At 41.7% G+C, this 22,736-nt stretch overlaps 2 protein-coding genes across 3 annotated transcripts; both read right to left on the reverse strand.

Moving 5' to 3' along the window:
• Nucleotides 1–13,458: 13,458 nt before the first annotated feature.
• myl6 (myosin, light chain 6, alkali, smooth muscle and non-muscle) lies at nt 13,459–16,008 on the reverse strand. 2 transcript variants are annotated; one of them, XM_030092315.1, is made up of 6 exons: nt 15,907–16,008; nt 15,613–15,640; nt 14,479–14,622; nt 14,198–14,371; nt 14,011–14,088; nt 13,459–13,836 (listed from the first exon to the last, which is right to left on the reverse strand). In XM_030092315.1, exons 1-6 carry the CDS (start codon nt 15,922–15,924, stop codon nt 13,808–13,810), a joined length of 471 nt encoding a protein of 156 aa, XP_029948175.1. In that variant the 5' UTR covers nt 15,925–16,008; the 3' UTR covers nt 13,459–13,807. The 2 variants fall into 2 exon arrangements, with proteins under 2 accessions (XP_029948175.1, XP_029948177.1); XM_030092317.1 differs by having other exon boundaries at nt 15,916–15,956.
• A 1,137-nt stretch (nt 16,009–17,145) lies between these two features.
• tsfm (Ts translation elongation factor, mitochondrial) lies at nt 17,146–20,168 on the reverse strand. Its single transcript, XM_030091854.1, has 6 exons — nt 20,043–20,168; nt 19,620–19,772; nt 18,726–18,854; nt 18,502–18,624; nt 18,169–18,250; nt 17,146–17,816 (listed from the first exon to the last, which is right to left on the reverse strand). The coding sequence occupies exons 1-6, from the start codon at nt 20,088–20,090 to the stop codon at nt 17,422–17,424; spliced, it is 930 nt and encodes a 309-aa protein (XP_029947714.1). The 5' UTR covers nt 20,091–20,168; the 3' UTR covers nt 17,146–17,421.
• Between the last annotated feature and the right edge of the window lie 2,568 nt (nt 20,169–22,736).

Raw genomic sequence — 22,736 nt, forward strand, 5'->3', positions numbered from 1 at the left:
TTGAATCCCGATCAGACATGCTTTGCTGTAAATTTAGCTTGGCTGAAAAACCCGGAGCTATCATATGATGACGCTATGGCAGTCGGGCGCGACATTCACATTAGGGCCGGTCTGACTCTTGATGACGACGTGACATTCAGCAATGTAGAGCAATTTGAACAGTTGCTGAATTGTAAAATTGTTATTTTTTATCGTGCGAATGATATTGAGAATAACCGGGTGAAAAACTTGTCTACATTTCAAACACAAACACCTTCGCGTCCAAAAACATATTATCTCCTCCTACACAATAACCACTATTATGGAATCAAGAACGTGAGAGCCTTTTTAGGCGTAAATTTTTTCTGCGAACATTGTCACACCGGCTATCATATGCGGTACAGACACTCATGTGCAAGGAGTTGTAATATCTGCAACACCGACTGCAAAGAAAGCTTAATTCAAAAAACTTACTGCGAGCGTTGTAATAGGTTCTGCATGAATATTCAGTGTTTCGAGAGCCATCGCGAGTTAAAATGGTATCCAGAGGCTAAAAAAGCAGTCTCCAATTGTGAAATAAATAAAAAATGCCCAAAATGTAAATTAGTCTACTACGTTTCGATTAAAAATCCTCAGCCCCACAGATGCATTGTTAAACGCTGTCCGATCTGTAAACAGAGTAAAACCACTTTACCGTCATTGAGTGACGAAAGAGCATCAGCTGTTGACTCGGGGAATCAAAACTCCAATTCTACTGCAGAAGCTGAAGAAACACATATTTGCTATATGCGGGTAAAAGAGCTGACGCCTGTGGAGAAGATTTATGAAAAGAAGCTGGTATTTTTTGATTTTGAGACCGCTCAAACCACCGGTACTCATCTCCCTGTGCTTGTTGTAGCTCAATCGTCAGACGGTGAGGAATGGATCTGGGAAGGGTCTGACTGTGCTTTAATGTTTCTCATGCATTATCGAAAAAAACAATATCAAAACACAACATTTATATCGCATTATGGGAAGGGTTTTGACCACCACATTATTTTAAATGTATTTGTGAAACAGGGTATATCACCATTCGTTGTGGCTCAAGGGAGTAAAATAATTCTGATTGTGGATACTGACTTTCACCTTAAATTTATTGATTCATTTTCCTTCATACCCATTCCACTCAGGGATTTCCCTAAGGCATTAGGCTGTAAAACTAAGCTCAAAAAAGGTTACTTTCCACACAAATTTACAGATTTTTCAAAAGTCGGGTATAAGGGGAGATATCCTGCTCCTGCGATGTATGGGGTTGATGAAATGAATCCTACACAGCGAGAAAGTTTCTTTCATTGGTATGAGACAATAAAAGATCAGGAATTTGACTATGATCGTGAGTTAGTAGATTATTGTAAAAATGATGTTCAAATCCTAGCAGAGGGTGCAATGAAATTTCGTGACGAATTCATACAAACAACAAAGTGTGATCCGTTTGAGAACGTTACAATTGCTTCAGCCGCATTGACTGTTTTTCAAACCTTATTCTTACAACCTGAATCTGTCGCGATACCTTCTCCTGATAATTACCAATCATCATTCAAGGCTTTCTCACATGCTTCAATCCAGTGGTTGGAGTATGAGGCTTTCTCACGTGGAATTTCAATTCAACATGCATTGAATGGGGGAGAAGTTAAAATCGGACGCTATTTTGTGGACGGCCATGCGATGGTAAACGGCGAGACACATGTCTTTAGTTTTTTTGGATGCTTTTACCACGGCTGTAGATCCTGTTATAACCCGCACGATAAATCTCCCCTCACAGGTGATTGTTTTAGCGAGTTATACTCAGACACAATAAAAAGAACTGAGCGTTTAAAAACTGAATACAATGTTCGTTCAGTGGTGACAATGTGGGAACACGACTGGAAGTTCATTAAAAAAACAGACCCTGGTGTTAAATCTTTCTTGGAGAGGTTTCAAGAACCAATTCCTCTAGACCCTAGAGAAGCTTTATACGGAGGGCGGACCGTCGCTGTCCGGATGCGTCATGTTGCTGAGGGTGATGAGGTGATCAACTATTTTGATTTCACTTCACTTTATCCCTACATTATGTCGTGTCGATCATTTCCGCTTTCACATCCAAAAATAATCAGAAACAATTTTGATGCAGTTGAAAATTACTTTGGCTTGATCCATGCTAAAGTCTATCCACCGCGTAAACTGTTTTTCCCAGTACTTCCTACCAGAAACGATAAAGGGAAGCTTATTTTCACATTATGCCGTTTATGTGCTCTCACCAACAATCAAACTGCGGAATGCAAACATGACAAAGAAGAAAGATCATTACGTGGTGTATGGGTGACTGTTGAGCTAATGGAGGCACTGGAAAAAGGATACGTTCTGGGCGAAATTTATGAAGTGTGGCATTTTGAAGAAAAATCCAACAAACTCTTTAAAGACTACATTTACACCTTCCTTAAACAAAAACAGGAAGCCTCGGGTTATCCTCCGGGGGCTGATGACCCTGCAAGCCAACGTGCCTACATCGAGGAATACCAAGAGCACCAGGGTATTACACTTGACCCTCAGAAAATTGCCCATAACCCGGCTAAAAGACAAATTGCAAAACTGTTACTAAATTCACTATGGGGAAAGTTGGCACAAAGATCCAATCAGCTTACAACAACTCTGGTGAACAAATCCGAACGCTTTTTTGAATTCCTCTTTTCCAGCAAATATGTGATTTCACAGTTTCAGTTCATTAATGACAGTGTTGCAGTGGTCCAGTGGCGGTATACTTCTAACTGTATCACACCCCCTGGCGATGTGAATGTTTTTATTGCCGCCTTCACAACTGCTTATGCACGTCTTGAGTTGTATAAGCAGCTAGATTTACTCCAAGAAAGGGTTTTTTATTGCGATACCGATTCAATAGTGTTTGTCTCGAGACCTTGCGATCAGTATCACCCTCCAGTTGGAAATTATCTAGGAGATTTGACATCTGAATTAGACCCCGGCGACTCTATTAAATCATGGACTGCAGCGGGTCCGAAATCCTACGCCTATGTAACAGAGCGCGGTAAAGCGACTTTACGTGCTAAGGGGATTACACAGAATTATGAAAACTGTAAAAAATTCAACTTTGACAGTCTCACAGCCCTGGTAGAACCATATCTCAAAGACCGCGAGTCTCGTCGTGAAATTTCTGCACGTTACAATAAAATTACACGAAATCTGAAAACCTTTGAGCTCACTAATAAAGAGAGGGTGATCAATTTTGGCATTGACTGGGACAAGAGACGCCTTTTTCCTTCAGGAAAATCGTTACCGTTTGGCTATTAAAAACATCTCCCCCAGTGTTCTGTCTCAAAAGAACTGCATAGATTTATGATGGGATGACCTGAGGCTTCTCTATACAGTTCTTTTGAGAAAGTATTATTATCCCATATAATGCTTAGTAAGCACTGTATTTTCACATGTATTTTGTATCTTGCATCATATATTTTGTATCCGATGTATTATGAAATATCTGTATGGTTTATTCACATGAATGTTGTAACACCTGTATTGTTTATCCACATGTATTTTGTATATCAATAAATCATATTTCTTCTTCTTCTTTATTCACACCCCGTCATTTTTCCTCCCACTAATTTGCACTGATAAATAAGCGAGCAGGATTACTTAAGTATTCAGTTCATCAAAAGACTGAACGTTGATCATGGCTGAAGAGGTGTATTTTGACCCACGTTTCAAACTGCCCTTTACAGCTCTACTTGTAGGAGCAAGCGGGAGTGGTAAATCATTCTTTGTCAAACGGCTTCTTGAAAATATGGATCATACTTTGTCTAGACTCCCTGATCGAGTCATTTGGTCATATTCCTCCTATCAACCTATGTATGAGGAATTGGCAAAAAATGTAAAGATTACATTTATTGAAGGAATTCCTGATTCTTTGACGGATGAAAATATTTTTCCATCAAACCAGCATAATCTGTTGGTGATTGACGACTGTATGGATATCGGGGTGAATCATGATGAATTAATGAAGGCTTTTACCATGTATAGACACCATAGAAAATTATCAGTCATTTTTCTAGTTCAAAACTTATTTCAGCAGGGGAAGCACAGCCGAACGATTAGCTTGAACACAAATTACATCATTCTCTTCAAATCTCCGCGTGATAAGTTACAGATAAGAATTTTGGCTCAGCAGATGTTCCCGGGGCAGAGAGAATATTTTCTCCAGAGTTTTAACGACGCCACAAAAGAGCCGTTTTCGTATTTAATCGTCGATCTGAGACCTGACTGTCCAGAACATTACCGGCTGAGAAGCGGGATACTACCTCACCAGTGGCCTGTAGTTTACCAGTATAAAAAGTGATTCGAAAATGTCTAAACGGATTAAAAGAAATCTACCTGTTTTTAAAGCCTTGCTTGCTCTGAAACCCTCAGAGAGAAGGATCTTTCTATGCCAGGGACCGGATGATCTCATACTGGCCCTCTGTGAAATAGCACTTAACGTGTTGAAAGGTAACGTCCCGTTGACCTCTGATCAATACAGCAAATTGAATAAACAGAAGAGGTATATCAAGCTTTTTGCTAACCGCAAAACAGGAGTGAAGCATAAGCGCAAGGTGCTGACTCAGACTGGTGGTTTTCTCCTCCCATTATTAGGGGCCGCTGTCCCATTCTTGACCAGTTTGCTTGCCGGACGGAGATAGGCAAAGATAGAGATATAGCCGCACACGACGCAGCCGCATCATGGCATCGTTTAATAAAATGTACATGATTTCGCCGCAACAACTGGAGAGTTTAACCAAGAAAAAAACAGGTACAGAAAACATCGCAGAGAAGGCACAGCATGAATTGGAAGAGAAAATGGAACAAGTTTTGGAGCAACCGGGGACCGCTTACAGCAAAAGCCTACACTATAATAATCTACTTGAAAAATATCTTTCCCTGCTCAAAAAAAGATCGAGTCAAGACTCTGAAATAGTTTTGAAGTTACCTACTGAGTCCGCTGAGAAAGGAGGTGGAAATGATGAAGGTCATGTAAGAGTTGAAGAGGAGGAAAATCCTCGTGATAGTATTGAAGATGATATTTTACAGAATATCGGAGCCCGCAATCGGAGGAATGCGACATTTATCCTTGAGAAGCTCCGCAATTCAGACCTTTTGAGATGGAACCGTTCAGGCGAGATCGTTGTCCAGGATAAGACTATTAAAGGATCGCACATTTTTGATTTAATGAAGACTCTGTCAAACAGACGCTTCCACGCCCGAACCATACCCCGCGGATGGGATGAATTCTTAAAAACTATTTCCAGGTTAAATATACCCTTAACCACGATTGCAAATACGCAGGCGCGTGAGCAATTGCGGCTAAGACCGCTCGAGCCCTCGAGCGAGCCGGATCCGCAAATACGTCGGAGTAAAAGAAAGCGGGGGAAAAAATCAACGTTGTCAACATCTCTTTTAGATATGGATTTCAGCACGCCTACTTCTAAATTGTCAAGCAATGTAAAACAATTTTATTCCCCGACAGTGTCTGAATGGCGACTGTCTACCCCGATCCCTTCTGAATGGTTGGAATTCAGTCATTAAAAAAATGTATGCCACAACAGTGGTTTTTTTAATCAATAAAATGCTTTATTGAAATATATGTGAGGAAAAGTATTCATTTCGAACATTCATAACAGTCTTTAAATAGTTTTAAAGTACAGGCTTTCTGATTAGACGTTTTACCCGTCTTCACATCCGACACACATTTAGCACATTTCTTAACAAACTTTGTCACGTAGACATCATTCTTTTTCAAATGATCAGAATACAGTCTCATTACTTCTTGAAAAGAAAGTCCTTTAAACCGCTGGCAGAGGAAAAATATCACATGGGCTCCACATGCGGCTGAATCATCATCTTGAACTTGCAGTTTGTTGTAGCGTATCTCCCTAGAATTAGCGGATAGGAAATTTATAAAAAATTCCGGATAAAATAAAAAGTCTGGTTCATGTCCGTAGCTGTCAAAGAAGTTTGATCTTCCTTCTTCGCCGTCTTCAAAGATCATACCCACCCAATGTTCACCCTCACGGGTGTGATCGTGGGTGTTAACGACCAGATAGCATGGTCGTTTCTCGATCTTGGTCGGTAATAAATCGCTCGCAAAAACACCTCCAAACGACTCGCCCAAGATAGGTCTCAGAATAGATTCTATTTGCAGGTTGTTCATTTTACTCGTTTCAATAGTCAATTAGAACTTGTCTCTTTGAGTTTATTTCTATAACACCGTCGTAACACGCATAGACGATCAAGGTCATGGTCCGGGGCAAAGCGACTCGGAAGCGTAAATCCAGGCGGCAGGTACCGTGTTCTGACGGTGATAGAGCTTCGCTGTCTATTTCACCATCCTTTGTCAGATTGAAGAGAAACAAGCTGTATCCGTTTTCAAAATTCTCGCGGTCTATACACAATGGAGAGTCTCTAATGTGTCTGTTATTTCCCAGATAAAGATTGTAAAACTCTCGAACAGTCTGATGTGTATCAAAACGCGGTTGGTAGGGCTTTGATGGGATAAAACGTGAATTTACACTTAAAGCTAGGTATTCAAGATCAGCGTGTTGGAACTTGAAAGGATTCAACTCTCTTGCCCCGACATAAGCCCGATGATCCACTAGCCCCACCACCAGGTACTTCGGAAGTCTGCCGAGGTATAAATTATCTTGCGAGCATACACGAGTCTGTGCCGGAATGCTATAATTTTTCACCACTACACGGCTTATAGGGTAAATGGCATTTGATTTCATGAGAGCGGCAGAATGGCCTAGCATGACATCTGGTGAGACTTGAATCTTTTTCACAAAAAGGCTTGCCCCTAAAATATTTAACTTGAACTCGTCTCCTGCCGCAGACATCAGTGTAAAAGCACTTTTTGCTTTCACAAGTTTTAATCGCACATCGACATTGTTTAGCAAGAGTCTTTCGGAGAAAAAAATGTCTGTATGCAACGGGCCAATTAGTTCAAATGGGCGTGAACGATGTATAAAGCTTGCACGCTTAACTAACCCTTTGTTAGGGGCGTCGGGGGTCATGGCAATTGAATCAAGGTCGGCGCCAGTGTCTTTATACCAAAGTCCTCCAGAAAACTGGCTCTCCAGCGTTTCTTGTGAAAAATTAAGAAGCGTTTCAATCATGGCTCTGTAAGGATGAGTGGCAGAGGACGAGCTAATGAGCACGTCGTTCAGACTCACATCAACCTGAGAGAAGATAGTATTTAGTGGGTATTGGATTATTCCGCAGGCGTCGCCATCAGCTAGATTCGTTCCATCTGCTTTGGTAATTTTCAGTCGAAGGTAGATCAGTGTTGAATTTAGGTCTAAATAAAAATTCCCGCTTCCAGGTATCAGGAAATCCAGCACTTCTTGATCCGCTATTGAATTGAGGGGAAAAATCTCAACATAATTGTTTTGTTCCACAGAAAGTTGAGTCATCGGTGGGGCAAAGAGGTCGAGCTCCGATTTGGTGCACTCGGTCGAGAGACGGTGTGTAAGAGACATGTTTAAAATATATCACCACGCCGCAGCTGACTTTTAACTTTTCTCTGTAATTTGCGCACGGTTTTACGCTTTTTTGTAGGTACGAGGTCCGATAATGCACGCACAGGTCTTTTTCCTTTTCTACGTGCTAATCGTGGCAGTCCTGATCCTTCCTGACTCTGAGTGTTTTGGTTAATTAAGCGGTTGGTTACGGTCCCGACGACGTCTGCTGCTATCCCCTTCGCAGCCGATTTCAAGTGCGGTTTAGCGATATTAACTCCTTGTTTAAGAAAGGGTAGGACAAATCTGAAGGCTCTGCTCAGCACTGATCCTAGGCCACGCCCATAGATGACTGGAGCTCCGACAAACCCGCTCAATGAGCCTGCGCCAGCCTGGTTCACATAATAATTCACAAATCTTTGTGAATTCATTTTTTGACTTATTTTCTTTCTAATTCAGATGAAAGACTTTGATGCAGGTCTAAAGTGTAGCTTGCATATGGTCTTGCCGTAGGTGAATCGAATTGGAGTGTTCAAATCAGTTTTCAATTCAATCTGTATATCCTGTATCCGTTGTTTGTTCACCGATATGTAATGAGGGTGGCTGTAAGAAAGAATGACAACATCTCCGTATGATCCTTCTTTTTTAACGATTCTGAGAAGGGGGACGGCGTAGTCTCCAACATGCTGCGCTTCCACGATATTTGTGTAGACGTAAAAATTATACTGGCCTGCATTAATATCGCAGGGGTATTTACCCTTTGTTTTTCCACTCAGTCGAACCCATACACCTTCTTCGAAACCAAGTATGTAGCACAACCGTGGTGAAAATTTTATAGAATACCTCTCAGTCGCCAATATAGAAATCCTTTTGTTTATTGAACTGTAATAAACCACCAGATCAATTTTAGTAGTCTTTAACATAGCATTCAGCTCCCTCACTACAAGTTCGATAGAGTCATACGACCCCGTCACAATCTTAAGATAAAGCGGAGGCTGTTCCGGGTGGTGATGATCAATGATCTCGAAACCGTTTTCTGAAGTGTCAACATTATTCCATGTGTTGCAGTACATTATCTCAGCTAGCGCCACCTCATAAGATCCTTGTAATTCTATGGGTTGTGATAAAGTTATGGTGAAATTCGAACTGTTGTTGTCCGGAAAAATATCGTGACAGGCGTTGGAGGGGAGTGTCACATAAAAAGACTCGCCCATTATTTTGATTGCGTCTCTTTCCCCTTTTTCCTCTTCCCAAGCTCAACGACCTCTTTAGCAGGCAGCCACGAGTCAAACTGACGGGGCCATCCATGCCAGCGGACTAAAACCATTTTCTGACCATTTTTAATTTTCTTATCTAAAATTTTTTCTATACGGAAAAGAGTGTCCGACGTGATTCTGACTTTCTGCAGTTCAGGCTCATAAAATGCCCCATTCAAAATTTCTCCTCTTATATCTCTTAATTTATAGACCGGTGGTACTCTAGGGATACATTCATTCACGATAAAATATTCATCGGAGAATGATTGTTCATATGATTTATCGAATACGCCGCGGTATTTTGATATCCTCACAATGTCCCCCTCTTTGAATTTAAACACTGTGGGCTTGACGTTCAGCGGCATCGTCCCGTATAAATTTTCAAACACCTCAGCTGTCTTGGCCGGAGTTACTTCAGACGGTTTCATTTTTATGCTGGTGTGATAAGAGTCATTATAGCTATCCAGCAAATCCCTGAGTACGTCTATATACCGCCGGGTGTTTTTTGCCGTGAAATACCGCCACATTTTGGATTTCAAAGTTTTGTTAAACCGTTCTACTACGGAGGCTTTGAGTTCACTCCCGGTTGCAAAGTGTCGTATGTTGTGTTTCTTCATCAGCTTTTCAAAGACGCGGTTAAAAAATTCTTTTCCCGCATCAGTTTGAATTTTAGACGGTATACCGCTCTCGTCTAATATGGAAGCAAAAGCCGTTGCAACTTCAGTCGCCGTTTTGTTCTTCAACGGGCGTGCGTATGCTTTTTTTGAAAATATGTCTATTACGGTAAGCAGAAATTTAAACTTGTCATTGTCTTTAGACAGCGCAGTCATATCGCAAAGATCAGCCTGAAATTGATACAGGGGACGAGGTGCGAAAACACGGTTTCTAGCATACTTTTTTCGAGAGGGTTTGTGCAATGTGTAAGCGTCCTGCCCGGCCAGCCAATCCTCGACTTTGGCAATTGCGTGCTTTTTACCCGTCTGCTCTTCTACAGCCTTTTGAAGGCTCTCGGCTCCACCATATGATCCTGCTTTTCGAGGGTCATAATATATTCTCTTGAATACCTGGTCTGTCTTTCTTGAAGACATATCTGTTAGTGAACAGAAGAAGTCAGAGCGGTCTGATTTTTATGAGTTTGGAGTTTATTCATTGGTTACATGCTTACGTAATTCAGATTAAAAGAAGACATCAATTCTTATGTATGGCATTGACAATTAAAGCCTGTATTACATTCAGTACATGATTCACATCGATTATATCACCCTTTCTCAGTTTATAGGCTGTTACATCAACTACAAAGGCATACAAGGCATATAAATGACAAGTGTTGAAATGATCAATACAAACATCATGAATGATTCCACACATTGTTTGTTCAAAACCATCTGAGTTTGAGCCGTCATACACCAGTTTTTTCCAGTCCACTGAAAGCGTTGTCTCTCTCACAATTGCCATCGCACATTCAAAACTCCACAAATCTTCCGGATTGACATGGTCCTCTGCCTGGTATACTTTATCACAATTGACACGATAAGCAATTGCATGCTTCAAAACTGAAACGTCAACAATTTTGGGAGTCGGTTTAAAAAAATACCCGCCCATTTTTTCTTTGTTTCTTTTCACAGGTGATTAAGGCTTCCAGAAATCGTAGAAATCTTCCAACAAATCTTCCCTCTTCTTATCTCCCGCGATGTAAGCTGCAGTGATCTCTTCAACCTTTTCCAGAATGTGATCTTCTTCCCTCAGATCATAAAGGAAAGCGTCAGCTGCGCCTTCCACTCTAGCCTCCACGATATCCAACCCGATTTTCTCCAGGGTGTGCTTGAGAGCCGGAAGAAATTCCCAGGACAGCAAGTCCACTACTAACTCTTCAAAGTGAGCATAAAAATATCCGCGACCTGGAGGGTACAGACAGGCGTGTTGAATTTGACTCGGGTGATGTATTTGACAGCCATAGCAGTTTTTTTTCATATGGCGTACCACAACTGCTTTCACCGCTGTAGCCACACAAGCTTTTACAATATCCAGGAAATCCCCACTCGTTGACAATCGAGACTGTGGCAGAGGTGACCCAGGCATGCCGTTGAAGAGAGTGGGCCCGGTGTACACTCTAGCAGGCCGAGGCAGAGATGTCCCTGGCAGCGAGTTGAAGAGAGTGGGTGGAGTGTAGACTTTACCAGGGCGAGGGAGAGGTGTCCCCGGCGGGAGGGCGAAGAGAGTGGGCCCGGTGTAGACTCCAGCCGGAGGTGGGTCTTCAAAGCTCTTATACTCCTCGCCCCAGTATGAGCAGTACGGTGGAGGACCGCATGGTACATCCCCCGCAACGCCCGCCTTGTGGAGAGAGTCTGCAGAACACGTGCCACCATACGCCGAGCTTATGAATCCTTCAGCACGATCGTTCGGCATCTCCGCTTCTTCTTCTTCGGTTTTACACTCCGTGTAAGGGGGCGAATCAACCCCCCGACATCCTCGGAAAATCGGTTGATACACCCGAGTATCTCCTGAAGACTCTTGAGAAAGGTCCGGCAGCAGGCTGAGAAGTTCTTCATCGAGAAGATCTTGTCCAGGTGAGTCCGTTGCGTTGACTGAAAAATCTGACATGGTGCAGCGTATGAGTATAGCACTCCGACTATTTGCCCTTCAAGCGTTCAAGTATATATTTCACTCGTACAGGAAGCGGGCGGGGCATGGGGAGGGGCGAGGGCAGGTCAGAGAGAAGGGCTCTCTCTACTCCAACATATCAATCTGGTCTACAGAGCCACCCCAATTTTCAGCCTCCTCCCCGGGGCCTCCATCGCATTCGATACACGAATTGAGCATGATGCGCCGAGTGAAAGTTAGCTCTGAAATGCGATCACCAGACTGTCTTGTCAATCTCTTTTCCAACAGCATTTGTTTTTGCTTCCTTTCTTCCTCGTTGAAAAAACTCTTCATTTCTTGTAAGAGGTCGCGCAGCTGTGGGAAGTCTGTCACCTTGAATGCCAGCTGAATTGGGTAGTAGCGCTCTTTCTCCATCACCGTCTTTGGTCTTTCTTCAGGGTGGAAATCATGTCGAAATCGGACCAGTAACCAGATGTGAGATCTGGAACAGTCCACCATGAAAGTACCGGCTAGAGGACGAACTTTACGATCAGTCCATGTCGGTATACTTGCACGCATAGAGCTCAGTTGTACACGCCCATCGCTGTGAACACGTTCAATATAATCAATATATTCTTCAATAGCATCCTTCAGACCGTTAAATTCTTTAGGGTAGATTTTCAGATGATAGACCTCAGGCGTGGTTTCATAGCTGTATAGATCGACGTGTGGCGATACTCCACCACTCTTAAATTTGACTAACAACGCCCGGCCACCATCAAGACGCCACGTCTTTTTCATCAACAGATCTTTCTCCATGTTTTTTCCCTGCCGAGTAACGATTCCACTGCTATGATCACACTTATGTGAAACATTTTATATACGGTACAGTACAATGCACGCCCACTTTCCCCGTCTCACATCTGTTTCTCATATTACTACATCTGGTTCTCATCATCCCTCAGCCCGCAACATACAATGGCAACCTTGTGTTTTACTAAATTTCCCGCTCTTTTTCTGCTGACACTGACACGTGATATTTACATTACTACATCTGGTTCTCATCATCATCCCTCAGCCCGCAACATACAATGGCAACCTTGTGTTTTACTAAATTTCCCGCTCTTTTTCTGCTGACACTGACACGTGATATTTACATTACTACATCTGGTTCTCATCATCATCCCTCAGCCCGCAACATACAATGGCAACCTTGTGACAGGCTAACTTTCCCGCTCTTTTTCTGCTGACACTGACACGTGATATTTACATTACTACATCTGGTTCTCATCATCATCCCTCAGCCTGACATATGAAACTTTCCCTCCAAAAAAAAAAAAAAAGCCCGCGATTCTTACCTCCCTGAACTCCCACTCAAAGAGAACCCTGCTCTCTGGATGGAAGTTCAACACATTCATGCAGACTACAGAGCAGCCAGTACACATCTACAATATAGCAAATGCAAATCTTGACTCACTCTTACGCCTATGGAAAGACAGAACCCCTTTTTTAAATTTCCCGCCTTTTACTCAGACATGACCTCATTCCGGAAGAATGGCGGGGGCGGGGGCGGGGGCGGGCGGGGGGTGCTGGGGGCGGGACTTTTATTTTTCAGGTATTTTTTTTTGATGATTAAATTTATATGACGTCATACCATTTTGACAGAAAGTATATCCTATATTCTCTCTGTACTCAAATCAATAAAACAACAAGGATGCCCAAATGTATGCACCTGTCTACATTTAAGTAATTGTTGCACACTTTCTGTTAATCCTATAAACTTCATTTCACTTCTCAAACATCACTGTGTTTGTCTGCTATATGATGTATTTAACTGAAACTGCTGATCCAAACAATCAATCAATAAAGGAAAATCCTGAAAATGATCAGAGGTGCCCAAACTGTTTCATACCACTGTAAAGTTTACTTTCACAAATGGGAAATGTTTTCTAGTCCGCACAGAATTTTATGGACATATTGTGAATACAATACGCTCTCATTTTCAAAATTTTAATTCCACATGTAATGCATTTTTTTTATTATCTAATATCTGATGAGTTTGAAATCATTTACAACATGGAAAGTGACGACGTTCAGTTCTGCATGATTAAACACATTTGAGAGTCAGCTGACAGTTTGTAAACCCGGGTTTTTATTCAGTACTTTTTTCATGTAACATTTCACATTATCTTCTTTACCTCGAAGAGAGAAAAAAAAAAGCCTATTGTCAACAGGTTTGATGAAGGATAAATAACCGGTGGAATAATACTGCTGCTTGTGCCTGTGAGGATAAATAATGTGGGAAAGATGAGACGGACAGGTTTCACATTAGATAGAAAAGGCACTTAAAAAAAAAAAATCTACAGCGACAAAACATACATTTCGGAGGTAGGATGACATGGATGGAAGGAAAAGGAAAGAAAACATAGAAAAAAAACATTTAGGAATGAAAAGTGGGAAGTGTAGTTTCTGATGTTCTCAGCCGCTCATCACCATCCGGACGAGTTCTAGAGAGGGAAAAAAAGAGACGATCAGGATTCAGCTGATTCACCGAGCTGCTTCTGTGACAAATTCAATTATATCTTCATGAAAAGAAGCATCTGTTCTGACAGCAGCAGCATTTATTTTAATGCCTTTGATCTCCTGATTCTGTTCCGTTTCTTTTCTGCAAACTGACTCGCCTTCATAGTTGATGCAGCCGTTGGCATCTTCGTGTCCAGCTAGAAGAGTCTCCACCTCCTCTTCTGTCATCTTTTCACCTGGAAAAGGAAAAGAGAGGTGATGAAGACGACGTGGGGCAGGTGGGCGGCACGGTGGTGTGGATTTCAGAAAATGTCAATTCTGACGGAACATATGCTGCAGCCTTGCCTAGAGTGGTGAGGACGTGACGCAGCTCGGCTCCCATCACCGTGCCGTTCCCCTCCTTGTCGAAGACACGCAGGCCTTCGACAATGTCTTCGAAGGAGCCCTGGTCCTTGTTCTTAGCGATGGCCTGCAGCATGGGCAGGAACTGCTCGAAGTCCAGCATCTTGTGGTTCATTTCTGCGGGGTAACCGACCACAACACAACATCTTTAATAAAAATAAATGAATAAACTTATAATATGGGTTAAATTTTTTTGTTGCAGTCACTTGTGAGCGTGAGAGCACCTTCTAACTTTGGGTTTCCGAGGACTTTGAGCACTTCGGCGTTGACTGGGTTTTGTCCCAGAGCGCGCATCACGTCGCCACACTGGTTGTAGGTGATCTTTCCCTCGCCTGTCCGGTCGAACAGGAGGAAGGCTTCTTTAAACTCTAAAGGTGAAGACAGGAGATTAAACATCCGGTTCAGCTGTGGAGTACATTCAGCTCACAGAAAAGAAATTCTCCTTACGACACAACATGCACAGAGCAAAAAAAGATTTTAATGTTAGAGGTTACAAAGTGGGGAAAAGCAATCAAAACACATGCAGTCAGGTCTGTAGTGTTTTGACACTGAGGCACAACTCCAGCAACGACTCAAGATTATCTTGTGCTATAAGGTGAAAACTACTTCTCTGTAGTGGATTGAAGGAATGTGGAGATAAAGGTTTGGACATAGTTTTACAAATGGTGTACCTTTCATGTAAGATCCAGCTGACTATTAATTATGACCATGTGCATCTTTTCATCAGCACAATGTCCCTATCCTCTGAGCGCTAATCCCAGCAGGATAACACACCATGTGACGTGTTTTTTTTGACAAAGACTTCATTGTACTCCAAAGGGCTCCACCTCACCGGATCTCAAAGCAACAGAGCACATTTGGAAATGCTGGAATGAGACATGAGACACAATGAATGTGCTGCTGACTAACCATCGCTCTGTGATGACAGGACGGACAAAAAACAGTGATTAACACTTCCAGCACCTTATTGAATATATATTCCTAAGAAATAAGCCAGTTCCAAAGACAAAATTAGATCTAACCACGTACTACCAAGGTGTATCCAAGACAGTGTCACGTGGTACATGTTTTGTTCAGCATGCAAACACACCATCACCTTATCACTGTTAGTGTGAGGGTCTCTGTCACTTATGTTGGAATCTAAAGCATTAAGCCTTCAACCAACACACTGAACTTCACACATCTTCAAACTCATTTACCTGCAGGAATCCAGCGGTTTGCAGAGAAAACTCTGGAGCTACAGAGTCAAAATCCATCAGGCTATTTCATACAAACACTGCTTAGAGGAGCGTGGATGTCTGCTTGTGACTAATATTAAATGTCGCCACCGACATCCTGCAAAATCACAGCCAACTCACCCATGATCTGATCCTCCGAGAAGTCCGACTGGCCGAGACAGAGCAGGAAAAGAGAGGCGAAGCACAGAAACGAAGAGCATGAAGTTAATCCTGGTTCGGTGCACAGTGGTCAGAGAAAAGCTCAAAGCTGCAGCAGTGAGTGAAGCAGGCCAGCAGGCAGCTACCGCTAGCAAGGCGCTAAGTGGATTTCACCGATTCCAAACGACATTTAAATAACGCAGATAAATAATTTAATTTAAAACCTACAAGATTAGTATATTTAACACATCCCCGTGGAGTTATTTAATGACTCACCATGCTTACTTTTGACATTTTTGACAGACGGCTGAAGGCGTCGGAGGATGTCGGTGCAGAGATGACAGCGGCTCACTCACGCGACTTGGTACATTCCATTGACAGTGTGGTACATTCCTGATGTCACCACACCGCTGCACCGACAGCCAATGAGAAGCCCCAAATTACTCCCGACATGTTTTCTAGCTGAACCAATCAGAAGCCTCGATTCTAGTCCTAAATCGTTGCTCCACAGGAAAGATGGGAAACTTGTGATCTTTTTGTTTATTGACTCCAGGCCAGAATATGGGGCAGCCTGTCAATATATTGTAATAATGATGCAAATAATGGATTCACCATTTGCACAAAGATTCTGAGATTGTGCTGTGCATTTTAATAATACCAATTTGCATGTAGCGGTAAGAGTTTTGTACAGATGGAATGTCTCCAAACTCGAGAAGGATCTATTATTTGTGCAGCTCAATTGTCAGACTGCGCACATTCAACTCTCCCTTGAAAACGTCTACTCAGTGTTCAGGATCAAAAGCATGAAAGCTGAAGCAGCCACTTCTCTGCTGCTCACTGTTCTTTAACATGTGAAGTTGGTCAAACCATCGGATAATTTATATCAGGGATTAAAGGACAACTGTTAATGTTTAATGTAATTTAAATGTAATTTTCAGCAATGAAAGAGATTAAAAATAAAACTTGTTCTGCACAGGATAGAGTACAGACATTTCGAAGATCAGGTTTGGGATCCAGAATACTCCATTAATAGATGGTAAGAGACCAAATCAGCTAGTGTATGCTCTGTAATGATGATCTTAGAATCTGTTGCTATTGTTTGTATTTTTGTCCGCTGTTCCACTTGCTGAAGATTACCTCTTCCTCTTGTTTCTTGAAATTGCATACATTAATTGCATTTGAAATAAAATATATAAGACCAACTTTATATATCAGTTAATACACATTTGGAGTTTGTCATTTAGTGAGAGAATGTGCTTTGGATCTTTGAAAAATGTACCACACATTGAGCAATAGCGAAGCTCTGCTAGGTTTTTCACCACAGGTGCTTTCAAACCAACAACAGCCTGCCTGCATAGTATATTAGGTGACTTTATTAGAATGTAAAGTGAATTAATTTAACAAGTGTTGTTGTTTTGGACTGACTTATATTGTTGAGAAAAAAAAAGCAACATTTTTTACATATGGTACGCCCAGCATTTGAAAAAGGAAAATAAATTAGAAAGGCCTCAAGTGTCTTGTGTAAATGTATCGTCAGGTGAAAAGGTGACACTTGTAATTGACAGACAAATACACAGATCAAGACAACCTTGAAGAAAAAAAATAGTTTCAGAAAAAACATTTAATTGTGAGCTTTGTAATTTAATCGGGCACCAGTTCTATTACATCCACTTATCCTTTTCAAATTCATGATGGTAAAGTGGGACTTAATCTTAAATAATGAACAAATATTTGCGATTGCTTCTCATTGAATAAAGATCCTAACTATTTGGACTCAATTGTTTCACGTCTTCATTCAGCTTCATCACGAACAGTCTCACCGCACTGGAATCGGACAAAGTCCAGCACTCGGGCTTGTTGGCCTCTGAGGAACTCAGCCACAGTCCTGCTGGGGTCAACCAGGAAGCTCTGAGGCAGCAGACGAGTCTCACTTTCACCGCAGGGCAGGTCGTCCATGTTACCCAGAGACAGGGGAGCCTCTCCCACGATGTGCTGTCCCAGTTTGCGACCTAAGGTTTCCTGTTCTCCCTCCTTTCCACCCTGAAACACGACCAGGGCTCCGTACCGGCCCATGGCCACGTCCGCCTGGCCGTCCACGCCTCCGTGCACGTAAGAACCGATGCGCCAGTCAGCAGGAATGCCCACCATGACGGCCCGCTTCACTGACATGTTCTCACCAAGGCGACCTGTGAACCGTAGTTAATAAGGTAAGAAAATATCAATCATCACAAAATGTTGACGTCAAGTCAACTGGACCAATAATCTAATTGGTCCAGCATAATGTTATTCTATCCAATGAAGAACAAGAGTCATTAACACTGATTCTGCATTCTACATTTATCACCAGCTCACATCCTCTGCATGTCTCTGAAATGCAGTTCAGATGAAGACTTAAATTAAACAACAGATGGTTAAATTCATAAAAACCTGTGGTTTAGGAGAAGAAATATATGTAACTTACCTAATTGCTACCCAAAAGTGAGGGTTTCAAAGTAACAGAATTTTTATTAGGAAAAATAAGAAACCTTCTGTACTCACCTATTGTCAGAGCCACCCGATCAGCCAGTGAAGTTCCTTCCCCAATTTCAAGCTTGTTCATGTCATCTGCTGAGAGGACACTCTAAAACACAAAAGCAGAAAAACCTTCAAGACAGCAACGAGGAAAAAGCACTCCCTGTCACCGACACGAAAACAGCTTCTATCAACTCCCAGTGACTGATCTGTTGCTCTCCAGCACAGAGCGCAAAACTTCTGATGTTTCTCATATCAGAAATACTTTATTCATGTATTTCATACATGGAAACAAGTGAGAAAAGTAAAGCAAAGAAAATAATAACAGTATGCTCGGATATCCCCAGTGTGCGTCTTCACCTTCACATATCCGGCCTTGCTCTGAGTTTTACTCCGATGGTGAGTCAATGCAGCGAACGTCACGTCCTTCACCAGCTCTTGGAACTTCTCATTCCGAGCGACGAAGTCTGTCTCACAGTTCACCTGCAACAAAACAGATGGCAATGAAGAAACTCAGATCAACTGAGTGTAAACTGCATGAAAGATGACATGATGATGCTGCAGATGAATTTAGACGGCTTTACCTCCACCATGACTGCAGCACTATCTCCTACAAACAAGCCGATCAGACCCTCTCTGGCTTTCCGACCCTCCAGCTTGTTTGCTTTGTTCCAGCCCTCCTTCTGGGCCTGCTCGTGGAGCCAGCTCTCTGCCTGTTAGTGAAGACAAACTTACATCAGCAAAGCTACAGAATTATATACTAAAGTACTTTAAATGCACAACTTTTGCTGTTGGGTAGAACATTTAGAAGTGCTGTTTATGAATGACAGCAATGAGTCTGTGTGAAGTTCATGAGCTGACATGGTGCTAAACCTTAGACTGGACCTTATGAACCTAATAGAGCATTGGTTTTAAAATGTGTGGGACTTCCCCAGGGGGCACCAAAGAGCTTTGGAAATGAAACAGCAGATGGAAAAAGAAATCACTCTAAGATTAAATCAGTGGTACATTAAAAAAAACATTTCCAAAAGCACACATTGTTGAAAAATAAATTTCAGCAAGTGGAATATGGAAATTGTAAATAACAAATTGAAATTTAGTACAAAACCTTTAAAAGAGTCACCAGCTATGCTGATTTAAAAACAAACAACCAGTATGGAAAACGCCTTTGTTGCCTATGGATCACCAACAGAGGTTAACTAATAACTTGTGATGTGAAAAACAGAAGGCAGTTCTACATTCAATACAAAATCTGTCAAAGCTCTGAGAGGCTCTGATGGAGTAAAGGGACAATATTCTTCAGGTAGAAATGAACATGGTGGTCTCATCACTGGTTGGATCATTGCAATGTTCTAGTGTATGCTGAATTATCATTATTGGAATAAAAAATTCTAATTGATGTATATAACTTTTTCTCAAGTCAAACCTCATGGTGTGGGAATGCAGTCCTATATATCGTTGTTGTGAGGGCAGGATACCTTTGCTATGTCATTGTCAAACTTCTCCAGGGCTTTCTTGCAGTTGATGAAAGTGTAGCCGGTGCTCTTCCTTAGTTTCATCAAGAGGGACTTCTCTGCTGCCAGGAGCTGGCATCCTGAGTGGAAGGACTGTACGTGCTGGCTGAGGCTGACCTGAAGACGACAGGTCGCAATCAGTCACGTTTGAAATGTCAGCTTGGCTTCAGACGTGTCAAAACGTTGTCACGGCACAAGCTAATGCTAATTAACACGACAACAAAACGTGACAAATGTGACCCCGTATTCATATTAATTCAGGAAAACAATGAGAAAGAATGAATGAAGTAAACTCGAGGAAGGTTGGATAATACATCAGAAATGTCGATCAGACAAACTACAACCCTCGATTAAACGCAGACAAAAACTTGAGTTTATTATTCTCACCTTTGCGACATCCTTCCCAATAGTTCTAAATAGAAATGTTAGCGACATCTCTGCACGCTGCTGGAAAATTTACTTACGAAAGTTCAGAATGTCATTGACATCCACACTGCGGACGGAAGGCGAGCAGGGGCAAAAATGTTTGTGGAAGGTTACATGTTAAGCGCAGCGCCCCCTGCAGGACAGGAGGACGATTTCCCCATGCCTCAGATACCGTGGGATTCAACCAGCTTCATTACAAAATCCTGTGTAGTTTTTCTGACAGAATTTGAAATTCTACACGTTCTTTCTTGCTATTGGATGATTTAAATCATCAATTTTACTGATTAGAAAGGATGGAATAGAATAGAATAGTATAGAATAGAATAGAATAGAATAGAATAGAATAGAATAGAATAGAATAGAACAGAACAGAATATTCCACCCTTCTTCCTCGAACCTGCTTCTGTTTGAACTGCTTCATGGTTGGACTCTGCTTGAGCTCCTCTGACTGTCAGTTCCACTGTTTCCCTTCACAAATAAAGATAGCAAAGGTTTTTAAAGCTGTGCTGAACATTTATGTTTAAAATTTCCATCTTCCCTGAATTCATGCCCCCCACCCTTTTAAACAGTTTCTGGATGTTCCCTGCAATAAGTTACTGATGCTTTATAGATGACCATACAAAATGAACCTGATCAGTTCATTCTTATGTTTTTTACTGTAACAATAGTGGATTTGTGTGATCTCTGTAGCTGTTGTTGTTGTTACAGTGTGGTGTAGTGTAACTGTGTAAGTATTGCCCCAGATTGCTGCACAGTAATTTCAAATATGGTGATCTGGTTGGCCAGTAGAGAATGTGGGGTGAACTGTGGTCCAGAAAGCATTTTGCCTTTCTGACTATTGAAATGTAATATGTGTATTTTTGCTTTAACATCCATAAGACAGTTCCCAAATATGATACATTTTAGTTTTGTTTAGATAATTTATTCCTGATAAACCCCTCCCTTAACAAAAATGACTGTTGTCATCACCAGCAAACAAAACCAATTTTAAAATGTTGGAAATGTATCAAAAATATCATGCAGAAGGACCAAATTACGATTAGCCGTGAGAGTTCAAATCTATTATTGCAGTTCTGTCTGGACTCAGTAGAATTAAATTTGCATTCCCATTGGTGGACATCAGAGGGTGTGATCCCAAGTTGTTGGTTCCCCCCCCCCCCCCCCCCCCCCCATAAAATACCATCAATATATGAGTCATGAGGGATGTTAAGACAATTATTTGACCAGGAGTCAAGGGCTAGGTCAGAATGGGAGAGATGAAAGGCTTCAATAAACTGTTGACAGTTTAGGTCGGGAGTGAAGGAAGTAAATTCAATTCTCAAAGAATAGAGTTCTCTGCTACTCTCTCAGATGATAGAGATAGACAATGACACAACATGTGAGGAGGTTAACAAAGGGATAGTAGACGATACTCAATCCGATTTACAGTGTTAGTGTAGTGCTTGGAAATGTTTGTGCAAATCATTTGTGGAGTGATTTGGTTACAGTAATACCGAGGTATTTTAATTCTTGGATCGTTTTCTTACAGGAGAAGAGGGCTGGATAGAGGCTCTCTGCAGAAAAGTTCACTTGAAGATACTCACTTTTGAGTAGGTTAATTAACTTTCTGGATTGTTCTAAAATATCCAAACTGACAGGTAGGAATAAAGCGAAGATGACAGAGTGATGTGCAGGAGAAGGTACTGTACAAAGAGATCATTTGTGAAAGAGGCCAAATCAAGAAATAGAGAAGGTGAGAGGGCGTCCCTGATGGGTGCCATGGCGAACGAGAATGACTTAGATTTTATGCCATTAATATGTATACTAATGAGGGGGGAAGTGTAAACAATCTTGATCCATGATAAGAACATGGAGTTAAAACCAGATTTTCCTCAAATCAACAACAGGTAGCCCCACTCCACATAGAGAAATGTCTTCTTGGCGTCTAAAGGTAGGATGATTTCAACTGGGTTAAAGTCTGAAGAGGTGCAGATGATGTTTAACAATCCTCTAGCATTGTGGAAAGACTGAGATGCAGAAACGACAGCCGGTCTGGTCGGGGTTTATTAACATTGGTGTGACCTTCAGGAGCTGAGTGGATAGCACTCCAGTCAATGTTCAGGAGGGAAGTGGGTTCATAACTGCTACAATGAGGGGATCCTCATTCCTCTAAACTTAAGCTACAGAGTAATTAATGCTTCTGAAAATGTAGAAGGTGGTCACCAGTGTGTGAACACATCATTAAATACCAATGTTGAAAAAGGTTTTGAAAACCTCTGTTATATATCCATCTTGCCCAGGAGATTCAGAGCTCTCTAAAGAATTAATATCTTCCTGGACCTTGCTAACTGTTATTGAGGCTCTTAGATTATAAAAGACGACACTGATTACTTGAAGTTATGGGTATGAGGTTCTGACCAGTTGCAGTGGGAGATTTCAGATGAATTAAGTGTTAAACAGTATCGAAAAGGTATTTCAAATTGCCCTGGGGTCTGTTGTAACAAACCCAGCCTAGATGTTATTTTAGGTATAGGTTTGGACACACTTGCGGCTCGGGTCTGGTATGCTAATAATTTGCTAGGTTTATCACCTTGTTCCAAGAAGCGTTATTTTGTTTGTAAAAGCTGGATCTCAAATTTGCTTGCTGATAACAAATCATATTGAGACTGTAACTGT

Source organism: Salarias fasciatus, chromosome 5, assembly GCF_902148845.1.
Source record: "Salarias fasciatus chromosome 5, fSalaFa1.1, whole genome shotgun sequence".
Lineage (NCBI taxonomy): Eukaryota > Metazoa > Chordata > Actinopteri > Blenniiformes > Blenniidae > Salarias > Salarias fasciatus.

What these genes read in the sequence shown, in the direction of transcription:
- tsfm (XM_030091854.1), bottom strand. Translation starts at nt 20,090, where the DNA reads ATGTCGCTAACATTTCTATTTAGAACTATTGGGAAGGATGTCGCAAAG. An exon ending in TTGGGAAGGATGTCGCAAAG is followed by an intron (nt 19,773 to 20,042) that starts GTGAGAATAATA and finishes TGTCGTCTTCAG; the next exon opens with GTCAGCCTCAGCCAGCACGT. An exon ending in GCAAGGCCGGATATGTGAAG is followed by an intron (nt 18,251 to 18,501) that starts GTGAAGACGCAC and finishes TTTGTGTTTTAG; the next exon opens with AGTGTCCTCTCAGCAGATGA.
- myl6 (XM_030092315.1), bottom strand. An exon ending in CTCGGAGGATCAGATCATGG is followed by an intron (nt 14,623 to 15,612) that starts GTGAGTTGGCTG and finishes CTTCACCTTTAG; the next exon opens with AGTTTAAAGAAGCCTTCCTC. An exon ending in CGGCTGCATCAACTATGAAG is followed by an intron (nt 13,837 to 14,010) that starts GCGAGTCAGTTT and finishes TTCCCTCTCTAG; the next exon opens with AACTCGTCCGGATGGTGATG.